Source organism: Chelmon rostratus, chromosome 5, assembly GCF_017976325.1.
Source record: "Chelmon rostratus isolate fCheRos1 chromosome 5, fCheRos1.pri, whole genome shotgun sequence".
Lineage (NCBI taxonomy): Eukaryota > Metazoa > Chordata > Actinopteri > Chaetodontiformes > Chaetodontidae > Chelmon > Chelmon rostratus.
In genome coordinates, this window is record NC_055662.1 from 27,601,928 (window position 1) to 27,615,928 (window position 14,001).

At 43.4% G+C, this 14,001-nt stretch overlaps 1 protein-coding gene across 9 annotated transcripts in view; it reads right to left on the reverse strand.

Annotated features, from left to right (window-relative positions):
* The window catches only part of ncor2 (nuclear receptor corepressor 2), an 83,933-nt gene that overhangs the window by 52,077 nt on the left and 17,855 nt on the right, over positions 1 to 14,001 (reverse strand). For all 9 annotated transcript variants that reach the window (XM_041936329.1, XM_041936333.1, XM_041936328.1 and 6 more), the window contains exons 2-5: positions 13,769 to 13,964; positions 12,686 to 12,801; positions 7,539 to 7,716; positions 1,653 to 1,835 (exon numbers count right to left, since the gene is read on the reverse strand). In XM_041936329.1, the coding sequence (XP_041792263.1) occupies positions 1,653 to 1,835; positions 7,539 to 7,716; positions 12,686 to 12,801; positions 13,769 to 13,873 (582 nt within the window). In that variant the 5' untranslated portion in view covers positions 13,874 to 13,964. The remainder of the gene's footprint in view (positions 1 to 1,652; positions 1,836 to 7,538; positions 7,717 to 12,685; positions 12,802 to 13,768; positions 13,965 to 14,001) is intronic.

Consider the following 14,001-nt stretch of genomic DNA (forward strand, 5'->3'; position numbering starts at 1 on the left):
TCGATTTTATCTGCTAACCTTCGATTTCATCAGGTGAAATGGTGTTGGCAGATTTTATCAGCTGTAGCTAATTTATGCTAAATAAAAAAAATCTAGTATAGTATTTGTCTCATCAGTGTGTTATTTGGAGGCCATTCTCAACCAAATTTCTGGGTGCTCCCAGTAAATATAACTGTGTCTTTCTGAAGTTGATCAAGCTTATCATAATCAATATTTCCAGCTTGTCAAACCACTGGCTGTGTACAGGAACCTTAAGGACTGTCAAATCAGTCTGTAGCTACAGTGGAGGAATGTCAACAGCATAATTCAGTTGTCAAGAATCACATCATTAGTTTAAATACTGTCAGACGAGCCAGAGATCAGACTCACATGTACCACACGCAGCTGTCATCAATAAATTAACCTAATGCGACTTCTGAATAATGATTTTTTTAAATAATTGATCACAACGCCGAGAACGTGAATATAACTACGTGCAGGGTGGAGGAGGGATTCGGGTGGAAAAGAGTGAGCTCGACCATACAGCTTCTCTACTAAACATGGCAGGCGGCCAAAAGGGAGACTGTGTGGCAGGGATATGAGTGGTTTAGCAGTCACAAAACCTCCACCATAATCCTCCTCCTCCTCCTCCTCCTCCTCCTCCTCCCCCGGGGAAGCTGTTATTTATAGCCTTATATATTTTTAACCTACTTTTCTCCTAAATAAAAAGCCAAAGAGAAGAGAAGAGAAACGGGAATGCAGCTGCCTGGAGGAGTGCGTGTACAGAATCGTGGCACAAGAAACGGCCACAGAACTTGAATGCAGCGATTACAAAACAGCTAGACTTTATTGCACTGATGCCAACTGAAGCCTGGCAGGGGAAGTCACATTGGAAAACCACACATGAACGTTTCAAACGAGCCAAACACTGCCACGAAGAAAATTCAACGAGGATGCCAGCGCTGGCAGAGCCTTAGACATCTACAAGCATGACGAATAAACTCTTAGGTAGTGCTGTTAGGCATGGCTGCCTGGTCAAAATGTGTGCAGAATGCAGAGGAAGGACATCACAAAGTGGTGTCTGCTTAACTTTCACTGTCTTCTTACAGCCATGCACAAAATAATGAAAAAGACTGTTGAAGTACCTCAATCACCTCTGCAAACGCTTCTAAAATGTAGGTCACATTAAGCTCCATGTCAAGCTGTAATTCACTTTATAGATTGCAAAATGTATATTTCGAAATAAACATAGGAAGGTTACATCCAATGCAAAAACCCGTCCTGCTGCTCTCTTATCACAAAGTGAATGAATGAATGTAAACACAGCCCAGTACAACTCATTATTTGCCTTCTTTTCAGTGGCAAGACAAATAAGTATTTTGCAATCTAGTTTGCAAAGCCCTTTCTGCTGCATACGTTCCCACATGCATCGAGTGCTTTGGAGGCGGTAAAAAAAAAACAACAAATAAAATCTCAGGCAGAAATATAAATCGATTCCAAAGCCAGAGGCATTTACACCAGGTCCAGCAGAACGTCTCTATGGAGAAACATAACTCATCTTAAAATTAAAGAGCTTAGCAAGAAAACTTGAGATAGCATCAGTCTCCAATCTCTACACACAGAGCAAGCCAAAACAATCTTTAAGTTATGACCACATCCATAGGTGTGCACACCTGTTTCTTGCGAAGCTTGCAGATCTGCTGCTCCACCATGGTGATCTCCCTGTCCACGCGGTCCATGTTCTGGATCAGCTCCTCCTTGGAGAAGCGAGCCGGCACCATATCCAAGTCAGGGTCCATGTGGACCGGGCTCACGGGGGAGATTGGCTCCAGTTTCCCCATGGCACCTCCGCGATCCTACAGAAGAGTCCACAGCACAGAGAAAAGAGAAACGGTTAGATGTTCAGAACTTTATGGTCCTTCGTATTTTCAATTACACAGAAGATGAACAATAACTTCATTTCATTAAAATCTGAAGGGAGAGAGAAGACTGAGGATGTTTCATGAGGTAATACAAGTCTATACAATATTTGGGTGAAATTAATCACAGATGGCATGTCAGGGTCAAGTATCTGACAGCATTGAAACCCTCTCGGCTTGAGCATCACAGAGAAATAAACTTTCACATTTCCACATCTTCTCTCCAGTTGAAAGCATCACAGCCTCCCTTTGATTGCAAGGTCTGTAGGTTACTCTGCAAGAAATCATCCGAACACAGTCTGTGCATCCGTGGGGAAGGTAACACACGGCGGTAATTAAGTCCTCTGGGTAATGAAAGCCAGTGTAGTGTCTCAGTGTCACTAGACCACGCTAATGAAAGAGGTCACAGCCTCCTTCGCCAGGATTATGCACCAGAGCACTGGCAGCTGGCTCCGTTTAACAGACATTGTTTGAAATGTGAAATACTCAGTTTTAAGGATGTAGAGGGAAAATCTGACGGGTAGGACGTGTGTGTAGATCAAATTCAGGAGACACTTAATAGCCATGTCTTCTGGCAGAAAAATGGAAATTGTGCGCGTCTGTCAGTCAAACAATACACAGTGCGGCTCATCAACTGAGCAGCTGTACTGATGAGAGCGTAGAGAGGAGCGATTGATCAAACCAACCATCTTCCAAGTACAACACGCTGCTCCTACATCAGCGTATACACTCAGAGTACACACTGATAATACAAACCCTCCTTCAGCACAGTGTTAGACTATCAACTGACCAAATTTAGTGAAAATTTTACAACCCTGATTCCAAAAATGATGAAGACTGTGATATCTTGCAAATCTTTTTTGACATATACTCAACTGAAAACAGGTTCACCGCTTTGTGAACACATGACTCAGGAACAGAAAACTGTTCAACTGCATTCTGTTTTTTTATGTTTCACACAGCAACAAAAGGTTTTTGGACTCGACAGAATTAAGATTAAATGAAGATGATGTTTCTATCCACTACTGTCATTGTGAACATTAGGAGTTGGACACATCAGGATAAACAGATGCTTTATGCACAAATTCTACAGCCGGGTGCTTTGAACCACTGCAGAGGACGAGGGCACAGCAAGGTGTTTGGAAAATGTAAATATGTAGTATATTTCTGTTGGTTTAATTTGAGGAAGATTCCCACCACGCATATCTGATGTTTTCCACTGCTGCAGGTCTTTGTTGGAACGGAAGCATGAACGGACGTTAAAGTCATGTGTTTCATGTATGTCACGATTAATTCGCCAAGCCTGTTTTCCATTTCACTTGGTCGCAATTTGCTTTCATCATCACACCAACTTTTTCACCTCAGCCAGAAAGCAAAAGTGGTCATAGTTCTACTTTTTTCAAATGTTTTTTGACAAAGAATAATTTAATGCACAACTTGAAAATCTGCATAAAAACAGACTACAAAAACCAGCTAAAAAAAAAAAAAAAACTGTCACCACTTCCTTATCTGTCAATAATCATTTGAGCTCTAACTGAGATGAGCAGGTCCTTTTTATTTGACCTGAATGTTTCCCTCGATTCATTCATTCTCCGGGACAATTAGAAAAACGTTAATATATGTGTTAATACTCCTCAAACATTACACCAGTACATTGCAACATGAATGATGCATTCAGAACCTCATGTTGTTCAGATCCCAGTCAACTATTGCAGCATTTAATTAGAAACTGGAATTCATCATTCTGCCACCACATGTCCAAGACAGCTCGATGTTCGGGTCCCCGTACACCTTTGAGTGCTGCCTTCGAATAGCCCAGCACACATAAAAATGCTTTTTTCAAAGTCTGGTAGATCATGCTTTAAGCCAATACTCAGTAATCCGCTCACATGCAAAGCAGGACTGGAAATGGAGTTGCTGTTACATGGGCCTGTTTATGTAACAACACACTCAAATGAGGGCCCACTTGTTCTGCAGGGGAAGGATTGAGCTTCTCCTCACTGCACATGTGCTCATACCTCCCGCACGTATGTGAGCATTCTAGAGTTACAGCCTCCATAAAGGAATGTGCATGTGATTGCTTGAGTTTTGTTCTAGGTTATATTTAAATGTTGAAATTAAGGTTTTGTAAGCGGGCTAATCTGGACTAGGCAGGCTGCATTATAGCCCCGCAGACCTGCTGTGACTGAAAATGTCACTGCCAGAGGATGTTGAGGGGTTGTCCTAGATGAACAAGCCAAAGTCTGCCGAAGCCGGTTGGTCACAAAGAATTCACTATGCATAAATATTAGAAAGGAAAATAATGAAAACGACGTCCATGAGGGCAAAAAACACCACCACCCTCCTGACCTGTGTTACTGCTCAGCATGCCAGAGACCGCTCACAGGGGGCAAAATCCTGGTGATGTAAAACCAGATATCAATACACGACAAAGTGTAATCTGGGAGGGAGCACCACATGTTCCACAGTTTATTAATATGAAACTTAAATCTTACTTTTACTGTTGCCACGTTTTTCTGCTGCAAACTCTAGTAAAATGTGAGCAAATGTTTAGAAAGCGTGTTAAACCGTGAGGGAAAATACTATGAAGACAAAAGCAGTCTCTGTTGTGTTTTCCCTCTGGCACTGTGTCCTACACTGTCCTCTGATCTCGTCAACAGCGCAGCAGCACATCAACAGCCACCACACCTGTGACATAATGTGAAAAGGTCACAGGCCAACAGCTAAGCCCCTGGCCCAGCACCGCTTACAGCTTATACACCCTCCATGACCCTCGTCACATTTAGAACATACCGCTGCATGCTATCTCCAGCTGTGTTTGCATCAGGCTTTTTTTAAACTACCTCTGGGTGTTGTAGCATGCCTACATAAATGTGTTCTGCTTAGTGAGCACCAGCCTGTGTTACTGACTCACGCAGTCTTGAGTGTATGCATTCCAGACACTTGAATAGAGCCACAGACATCCTGTTTTCATGCTAGAATGTGCATCTCAGTTCATAACAGTCCCCGTCGTTTGGACGTCAAGCCCTCTCTTGTGCAGACTACACAACAGGTCGGTGCTCAAAGCCTCTGAGGTGACCGTCCTTAGGTTTCAAAGCAGAATCTCTGAAGGGGAAATCACTTAAAAGAGAGAAAATAAAACTAAAATTCAGAGTAAAAGCGGTCTCAGTAGAGCTCTACGATCTAAACAAGGTTGTGATGCAAGGGAAAATCTTTACAGTGCAAGAATCTTACAGGTGTAAGTTGCGTGGGCGTCTTGCTGTGAACTCGACACATCAGCTATAAATTTTATAGACATGTTTCGCTGCTACCTTTTTTTATGTCTTGTTCTTTGAGCCAGGACTGATTGTGAACGCACGTCAACTCTGTGTCGTCGTGGGACATTACTACACGTGGACTGCTCCTCAGTTGGCGTCGTCTTAAATGGGGGGCTACAACTATAGATTATGTTCATAAATTCTACTCATTATTATGACAAAAGGAAGCGAGTAAATGACAGAAGTAAGTCAGATAAAAATATTTAAAATAATGTCTGCTTTCCTTTTACAAAAGAATCAAATATATTTCTTTTTCAAGCTACAGTTAAAGTAAGTGGTAGTTAAGTATTGACATACCATGAGTCAAACATCACCTACGAGTGCTGTTATTCACAGGCTCAAACACCAAAACACTACAGAATCCTAGTTTTTTTTACTTTCTGGATGCACACAGTCATATTGAAGCCAACGTGTGTTGACTACTGGGGTGTAATGTCCCTGATCGCCGAACATCCTGAGCCAATAACGTCATCAGTCCAGATACAGAGCCGCTGGTATTATGCCTAGAATCAATCTCCGCACTCGAGTTTCAGTTACACTTCGTGCCGTCTTTCTACCCTCGCGCTGGCTTTCTCACGCTCTCCCACACGTTGCACATGAGCGCTTCATTGCAGATGCTAATAAATGATATTTGAGAGTTAAAACAGGTGCTAACTATACAGCAGCCGTTTTTAACACGTAACATTTTTGAAAAGGACCCTTGAATTTGGTAAATAAAGAATTGTGATAAAGATATGAACTGAGCACTGGAAAACAATGGTTTCCAGTATGTTAATCTGTCACGTGCTCGTGGTTCTTTGGTTCAAGCTTTTTCTTATCTATAGATATATAGACATAGTTAAAGTGTGCGTCCTAGTTCACAGTTCAGTTGTAAAATCCGAGCACACCATGGAGCATCTCTTCTGCCGGGCTGATGAGATATGAGGTGGAGGAGATTGTACCAAACACTGGTTCAAAAGTAGTTTAGCTGACTTCATTGGGAGCACTGGTGCTGGTCGCAGAGGTGGGTCGGCTAACTTGCGTTGACTCACTCAGATAGAACGCCGTCAGTGGTTTGAGCTGCATCCCTGTTTTGGTCTGAATGGATTATTGGTCAGCTTTGTCACATGTGGATTTCCACAACGGTATAAATAACACCAATAAAACCGCTCAACCTTTGAGCCATATAAGGCAAGTTTGACATGCATGGAAAATTTCTGAGAGCTCTCAGTAAAGGCGGGTGCCTCTTTTTCTGGTGTGATTTTAAATCTTATTCTCTTTTCCAACCACAAAAGTCAGGATGACTGCACAATGTGTACAGTAGCAAAATGTTGCTTTTGTCTTTCTGTGATTCACTGTCCATGTGAGTCATCATACCACCATCAGCTCTGTCTGATACTACTGCCCTACTCCCTCTGTTCTGCTTGGTCTCCTCCTCCTACTCCTCCTGTTCCCTTTTCCTCTTCGCGTCTCACTACACTTGCCCTTTGCCTCATTTTCATTTGTATCTCTCCTCATACCCCCACTATCATTTGGTGCACTTGTTCCGTGCAGTGATTGCGTCTGACATGACTTATATAATAGCTTTACAGCCTTCTGTGCTCTGAGGGCAGTGTGCTGGCATTCCTGAATATTTCCCTGCTAGCTTAAGAGTCAATGTTTTTTTTCCTGTACCCACTGTTATTGGTGTATCTATTTACCGTTCCTAGGCTGTCTGCCTCCCCTGGCAGTTTGAAGCACTCTGTGTAATGTCAGGAACGCCTCCCCATCACAGCTCAACACTGCGAGCGAGTCGTATTGATGTGCAGTTCACATAGTTTCATCCTCAGTCTTTTGAAATCTAGGTCAGCTCTATTATTTATTAATTGTGGTTTCACATCTCCCTTAGTCTTCCCACTGCCGCTCACAGAGCTCCATCTCCTACAATGCAGAAGCTCCTTCTATGACTTCTGGTGCGGTGCGTCTAATGATATCCTTTGTGTGTCTGAAGGTCGCTGGCAGGATTCACTAAAAAACAAGAGGCTTCACCAATAAAGCCGGAATATTTTCGGAGAAAAAGGCGGTCAGTGTGGATACATTATGAATCATGATTTCTAAAATCTTGTTGTGAATGTGTAACTGAAGGCAACAAGCAGCTATTTCCCAAAATACTGGTACATTACTAATATAAATATTAATTCAAAAACTCTGTGATATGTCCAGACTTCTATAATCACAATTATAAGCATGTTTTGAGTTTCTATTTGTACTAATTATTTGTCATTTGCTTGTTGACCATCTTGACCAGCTGTAATACACTCTAAACCATCAATATCATACACAGTATTTTATGAAGACTACTGACCTTTGCCATATCCTCAGCCCCTCCCAGAGGCAATTGTGGCCGGTGGGATGAAGGCCTCATCAGAGACTCCGGTCCCATCTCTAATCGAGGCCGTTTGATCTCTGCATACTCCAGGTCTGACTGGCCGGTTGGCTCTGGCAGGTAGATGTGTTCATAGCGGATATGCTGCTCTTGTCCTCTGTAACAAAAACAATACAAACGTAGCAGATTAGAGAAAATTATGTAAAGCCACTGATAAAAACAGGGAGCTGTTATTACTACAAGCCGTGTTCAGTTCTGACGGTTTCTGATGTAACAGCTGATGAAAGAAAATCACAAGTTAGAAACACCTGATTTAGGGTCAGTACTTTCTTTGATATATTGGGTTTTAGCCACACTAGCATTGCGGATGACTCTTCAAGTCCTTCAGTCCAACACTTTCATCTCAACTGAATTGCAATTGAGTACTTTTCGACTAGCAAAACAGCATTCGGGTCAGGAAACCTCTAGAACTATTGACCAAATTTCCATGAGCCCCAGCTGCACTTAAATTTCAGCTTTAAATATCCAATGTGTAGGTTTAGTGACATCTGGTGGTGAGGTTGCAGACTGCTACGAATTGAATCCACCTCAATCCTACTCACTAGACCTTTCATGCTAACATAGCAAGATGGCTGATGCTAGCATACTTACATATCAATATGCTAACCTCCATGCGCGTTAACATGCTAGCTGTAAGCATGCTAACATGCCAAAGTTAGTATGAAAGCACAGTACATTACGTCAAGTTGAGACAATACTGATCTTCTGAGCGAGGCTTGGTGCTGGGTTTATTTAAACACGATGGTCTAATCAAATCTCATTCATACAGGCTTCATTTAACCACACAAAGATACATTTGTACAAAAGCACAAGATGACAGTTACAGCCCCAGATCAGGCTGACCTGAATCTTTACTGTTGGGCTCAAGGCACACACAAAAGCCAGCTGGCTTGATTTGTTTCAAACAGAATCATCATCAAGTAATCACCGAAGACCTTTTTTTCTGCAGAATGGGAACATGCAACGGGTCACTCAGGAGTGGAAAGTGGAAAGAAAGGGAAGCAAGAACATTGGAAATGGTGACTCACTGTAACACTACCATCTAATGGTTTTAAATGCAGCAGCATATGCTGGAGCGGCTCTTGTGTGGGGGTTTGCAGGCATTGCTAGGCAGTCAGTGGCCACACACACTAAGGTAAAGAAGCGCTTTGTTTAAATTTGCAGTAGAAGCTATGGCACTCCCTGTACTGTACCCCAACACAAGAACTGATCTGGAGGGCCAGGAATGCTAACAATTACACTAAGAGCCACTGGAGGAGGGGGAAGCACCATACTGTAATGTGATCTGGTCATGATCTGCTGTATGTGTAGTGTGGGGGGTATAGCCAGCAACAAGCTGAAGTGCGTGTAGTCAAATGACAGCTTCCGAATGTTAACTGCGCTAGCTACTCAGATCTGGGGTATTTTATTAGCCCACTTGTAAATGGCTCTCTGTTCTGAGGGAACGGTTTTCTCAAGTTTGCCCTGGAGGCAGATGCTAGAGAGTCAGTGACTTTGCTGCCAGTGTCAAAATGGAAGTGGCTTCTGAAGAGAAGAGGGAAAACACAACCATAATTGCTGGTCCAGGCCCACAATGGCCTAGTGTGTGGTTTCTTTATGTGCCAAAGAGCATGGAGCCTGTCTCTGCCTAGTAGGGTGCGGGGGGGGGGGGGGGGGGGGGGTGTAATGATTGAGACCATCCTCTGAGATTTACACAGGACAGATATGTCGTATGTCATGTCATTTATGTAACACGCAGGCATAAATCTGCATGTTAAAAGGTGTCACGGGGTGCTGAAAAAGAAATAGATTGTGAATGTTTATCTGTTTGATTGCCTAAATAGTAACTCGAAAAACAGGGGGCCAACATTAATGCCCAGATGGTGTGTGACTACACCCCCCCCTTCCCGAACACATTTTTCTCACTCATTCAGTCGCACACTTCCTCATCTCCATAGAGGGTTGGCACTTACATAATCACATCATCAAGCTCTAGCCCACCTCCCCCCTCTCCTCTTCCCATCTCTCTCCCTCTTTCTTTCTCCCCCGTCCCTCTTGTGAGCGTGCAGAATAATCTGATCCCTGGGGAGGATTTGTCTGGAGGATGAGAGAAAGAGATGTGTGTGGAGGTGGAGGCGGGGGGGGCGCAGAGCGAGCAGGGAGGGGGCAACACAACACAACATCCCCACAAGTGCTCCATTACTTTCTTACTGGTTTGGGCCCCGTTAGGACAGGCACAGAGACCATGTGTGCAGATAGCAGGCTGTTATTGTGAAAGCGCGGCGGCGTTTGTGCGGCTGCCAGCCTCCTCGCTGCTCCCCAGCTGTGCACTGCACAGGGACGGCTAACAGAGAAGCCAGGCTAACTGCACCACAGCTGGGATGAATGAAACTGAAGAGGAGGGACAACGGGTGGAGTCCAGAAACTCAAAATGTGCTCAAGAACCTTTCTGTTCATACTTGTGAACAAAAACCGAATTACTCAAAGGCAAAAATAACAAGAGAGACCACTACAACCATTAACTTCCCGATACTAAAACAAATGAAAGCTACTTTATAAAAGTAAATCTGTCTTATAAAGTAATAGAGAAAGGAATGTTAACTTTAGGATCCACAAGGTGAGACTGTTCGATTGTTAGAAGCATCATAATTCAGCAACTGATGCTCTGAAATCAAACGGTTTCCTTTTCACATAATAATTATAAATGAAAAGCATACTGCAGTTGGAAGGAGTATAAAAACAACAAAATGCAATTAAATACGTCAGTAAACATAAAAAGCAATGAAACCTTGTAAATAAACAGCACTACATACATTAATTAATTTTAAAAAGGGTTTAATAAAAAGCACGTTTGTGCAAATATTTGACCCTGATTATGCACACATCGATGCACTGGGGTCTGAACAGAAGCCTGAGAACACTACTACTAGTTTACAGATAAATGACAAGAATAAATACAGCTAGCAGTGTAAACTCATTTTGCATATTTGCACCAGATTTGCTTGCACTCTACTCTCTGTTCTGGTCAGAAAAGAAACCCCGTTAAGTGGTTTCTCTGTCTTGTTATGCTTGCTATAAAATGTATTCTCTCCCTTTCTCGAGTAGCCTGGGTGATCTCAGACAGATGGGAAGAGGCGGAGTGACTGAGATATTGCCTGGAGTAAAGAGGAGGATGAAACAAACAACTAGCACAGTGGCTCACCAGTGATTATACTGTAGTGGTTTTCTGACCTGTAATTAGGGTAAATTTGGAGCATTAACTAAATAGCACATTTTCACCTTGTCCTCAGTCCAAGTCAATTCAAGAGGAGACGACGGATACGTAGATCTTAAGCGCTTGAAGGAAAGCAGAGTTTCTAAGGCCATGTTAGTGCTAAAATTCTCAGTCAGGATGTGAACGACCCTGAGCTTGCTACAAATGGAGACATGGTGTGCAGAATTACTGAGACTTATGAAAAGACAAGTACACATCTGAGAGGAGAATAGCTTGAAGGATTGCCAAGGCCAGAATTACACTATTCAGAGTCTGAATGAGAACATAGAATGAGGGCTTCAGATTGGATTCTAAGCTCTCTAAAGGAATGCTGAAGGCCCAATACATTCAAGCGACTCCCACCCACGGACGCCTGCCAGCAAGACCAGCGGTTTATTTCACTGTCTCCACAAAGAAACGTGGGCTAACTGCTACTCTCCCTTTTTGATATGATGGATGTTTTTTATCTGCTGAAAAACAACCTCGCTGCCCCACTGCTGAAGCTGCACAAGGCATCTGTCTTGCAGAAACAGGCATCATGCAGACCGAGAGTGACTGCCAAAGCACCAGTGATTGAATGAAGGGTGTCAACAAATCAGAAGCTGGTGGGCAGCACTTCAACAGAGTGGTGTTTATTTCTGTATCAACCAATGAGCCAGTGTTCCCACATTGCGGGTTAGGCTAAGCTAACTGTCAAACAGGCCCAACGCAGCACTGTGCTTTACATCAGAGACCATAATCCCATCTGATTGATGGTTAAAGACGCCGACACAACACGCAACGGCCACACACTGATACAGAGTCATTCTACCATCTGCTGTCTGCTGTTGGCTAAAAGGTGCGTAAATTATCTCACAGCTGATTTCTAGTCAAATAAACCTCTTCAAAATTCAATTTTGTACTTCTTGGGTGTTTAACATATGCAAGAAAATCTGGCATGACAATCAACTGAGGAGAAAAAAAACATTCTTGTGACTTATCCTCTTATCCTCTGTGCATCATGCAAAATTCATGGCATGCACATAAATTATTCATTAGTGCTCATCAAAACTCATCCTCAAAAAAGCATGACTATATAAATAATAAACAACTATGGTAGGTACAAGACCTGAACCTCCAGAGAGAAAGTCCTATACATACAATGCTTTGCCTGACTTACTGTTGGTCTATTGAAGATGGCAAAACTCTGCAAGCTCCATTGCCCCGCAGAGCCGTTTAACACAACATTACAGAGGAACGGCTTGCGGATGCCAATTACATAAGGATTACACTGGGGGAGGGTTAACAGGCAGCAGCTTTAGTAGAATAATACTGCATAAAAATGCAGCCTGCATGGCGCTTGCATTGAGTATGCTTTGGTTTTCGGTGTACATTAAAGGGGAGACGCTACCAGTTTCACTGTAACGCCAGTTGATACTGTAGGTTTTGTTTTTGTGTGCTTTTAATATTTGCATATATGATGCTTGAAACACTGTAATGCTGCTATCTCGGCCAGGGCTCCCATTAAAAAGATATTTTGTGATGTCAATCAGACTAACTAAAATGTGAATGGTAGAAAATTCCTACATTGACTGACAGTGACTAGTGTCTAGTATATGGAAACATGTATGACATTGGAAATTATGATGTCGTCTACAATCCTCAGCAGAGGATGATGAATAAGGACGATAATAATGTAATGAAAGTTTTAAAGTAAATGTGGCTTTTTTTTGTGAAACTTGAGATGCTTTTCTTTTACGTACCCTGATACGATACAATACAACAAACAGCACAGATCATCGAAACACGCTACCATCAAAACAATGTCAAGACCGTACGAGCACAGAGCACCTACCTTTCATTGCCAGGCTGAAACTCTGACAGTAAGGAAGGCCGGCGGCGATGCGGCTGGGCCAGGTGGGAGCCGTAGTCCCTTGCATGATGAGAGTGGTAGTCGACCAGTCCCACTTCCTGGAACACAAACAAGTTGTCAGCGTGGAAGAAGACATCTTGCATTTTTCCTTTCTCCTTGAAAACGATGCAAAAGCTCCAATGATGCCACATTTTTTCACTCCCTGCCTTTTTTCTTCTGTAATTTCCAGTCCTTTTCTTTCGAGGTCTCATTTCTCCCACTCCTTCCTTTTGTTTCTCACACAAGTGGGATAACGCATGCACCTTCTGTAAACTTGCACCACTGCCAATCAGGGATTGTGGGACACAGCCCGTCAACCCTCATCTCCTGCTGCATGTGATGATAAGCGGGAGTGGTCGGATTAACTACAGGTGCAGCTGCGGGGATCCTGGGGGGTGAGCTTTCAATTCTCCCGCCATAAAAGAACAAAAAAAAAAAAAAAAGCCTAACAAACTCTGGAGGTCACTGAATGAACTTCTACATCAGCCAGAGGCCTCTTCTTTGAAGCACAGACAGCTTTGTCCCCGATACGGAGAGGAACAGAATCTTGATAATTAGATGTGGGTGGAAATAATGGGGAAGGCCTTAAGTGACTCCATGATGACAACATGAACTTTCAACTCAAACATCTAATGAGGGAACTGGACTGTGTGCACAACATTGTAACCTGGGAATGTTTCTGTTGGAAAAACACCAGTGGGGGCCCCTGGGGTCAGGCCCTCTCTAGGGGTCCAGAGTAATGCTCTGTTTACTAAATATCCACCAAGCTGGCAGACTGAAAGCTACAACTCCAGTAAAATCTTTACCTGAAAGAAGTTCAGGCACTACATGCGGTGCACTTTTTTTGCTTCATAAATTAGACGGTGACAGCTGGAGAGACAGGAAATGCATGCAGGAAGGGCTCAGGCTGGAAATGAAACCGAGCCCCCATAGTAAGGACTCATCCCCAGTATATGGTGTGTGTTCCACCAGGTGAGTTACCGGGGCGCCCAGGTGGTACCATTTAACGCACTGTGTGCCTCTTACCGTGTGCGCCCGTTGCAGCTGCAGCGGTAGAGTGGCAGGGTTCGGCAGGTGCCGTGTGTCCACAGTCCTCCGGCCCGGCGGCACAGACTGGGGATGAGAGGACATGCTGGCACAGCCGCTTCCTCTACAGGCAGGAAGTGGGTGTGGCTCCAGAGCAGATGCCGTGCATTATCGGCTGTTTCTCTTAGCCAGCAACCTGTAGAGGAAAAAAAAACGAAACATGAGATTTGTAG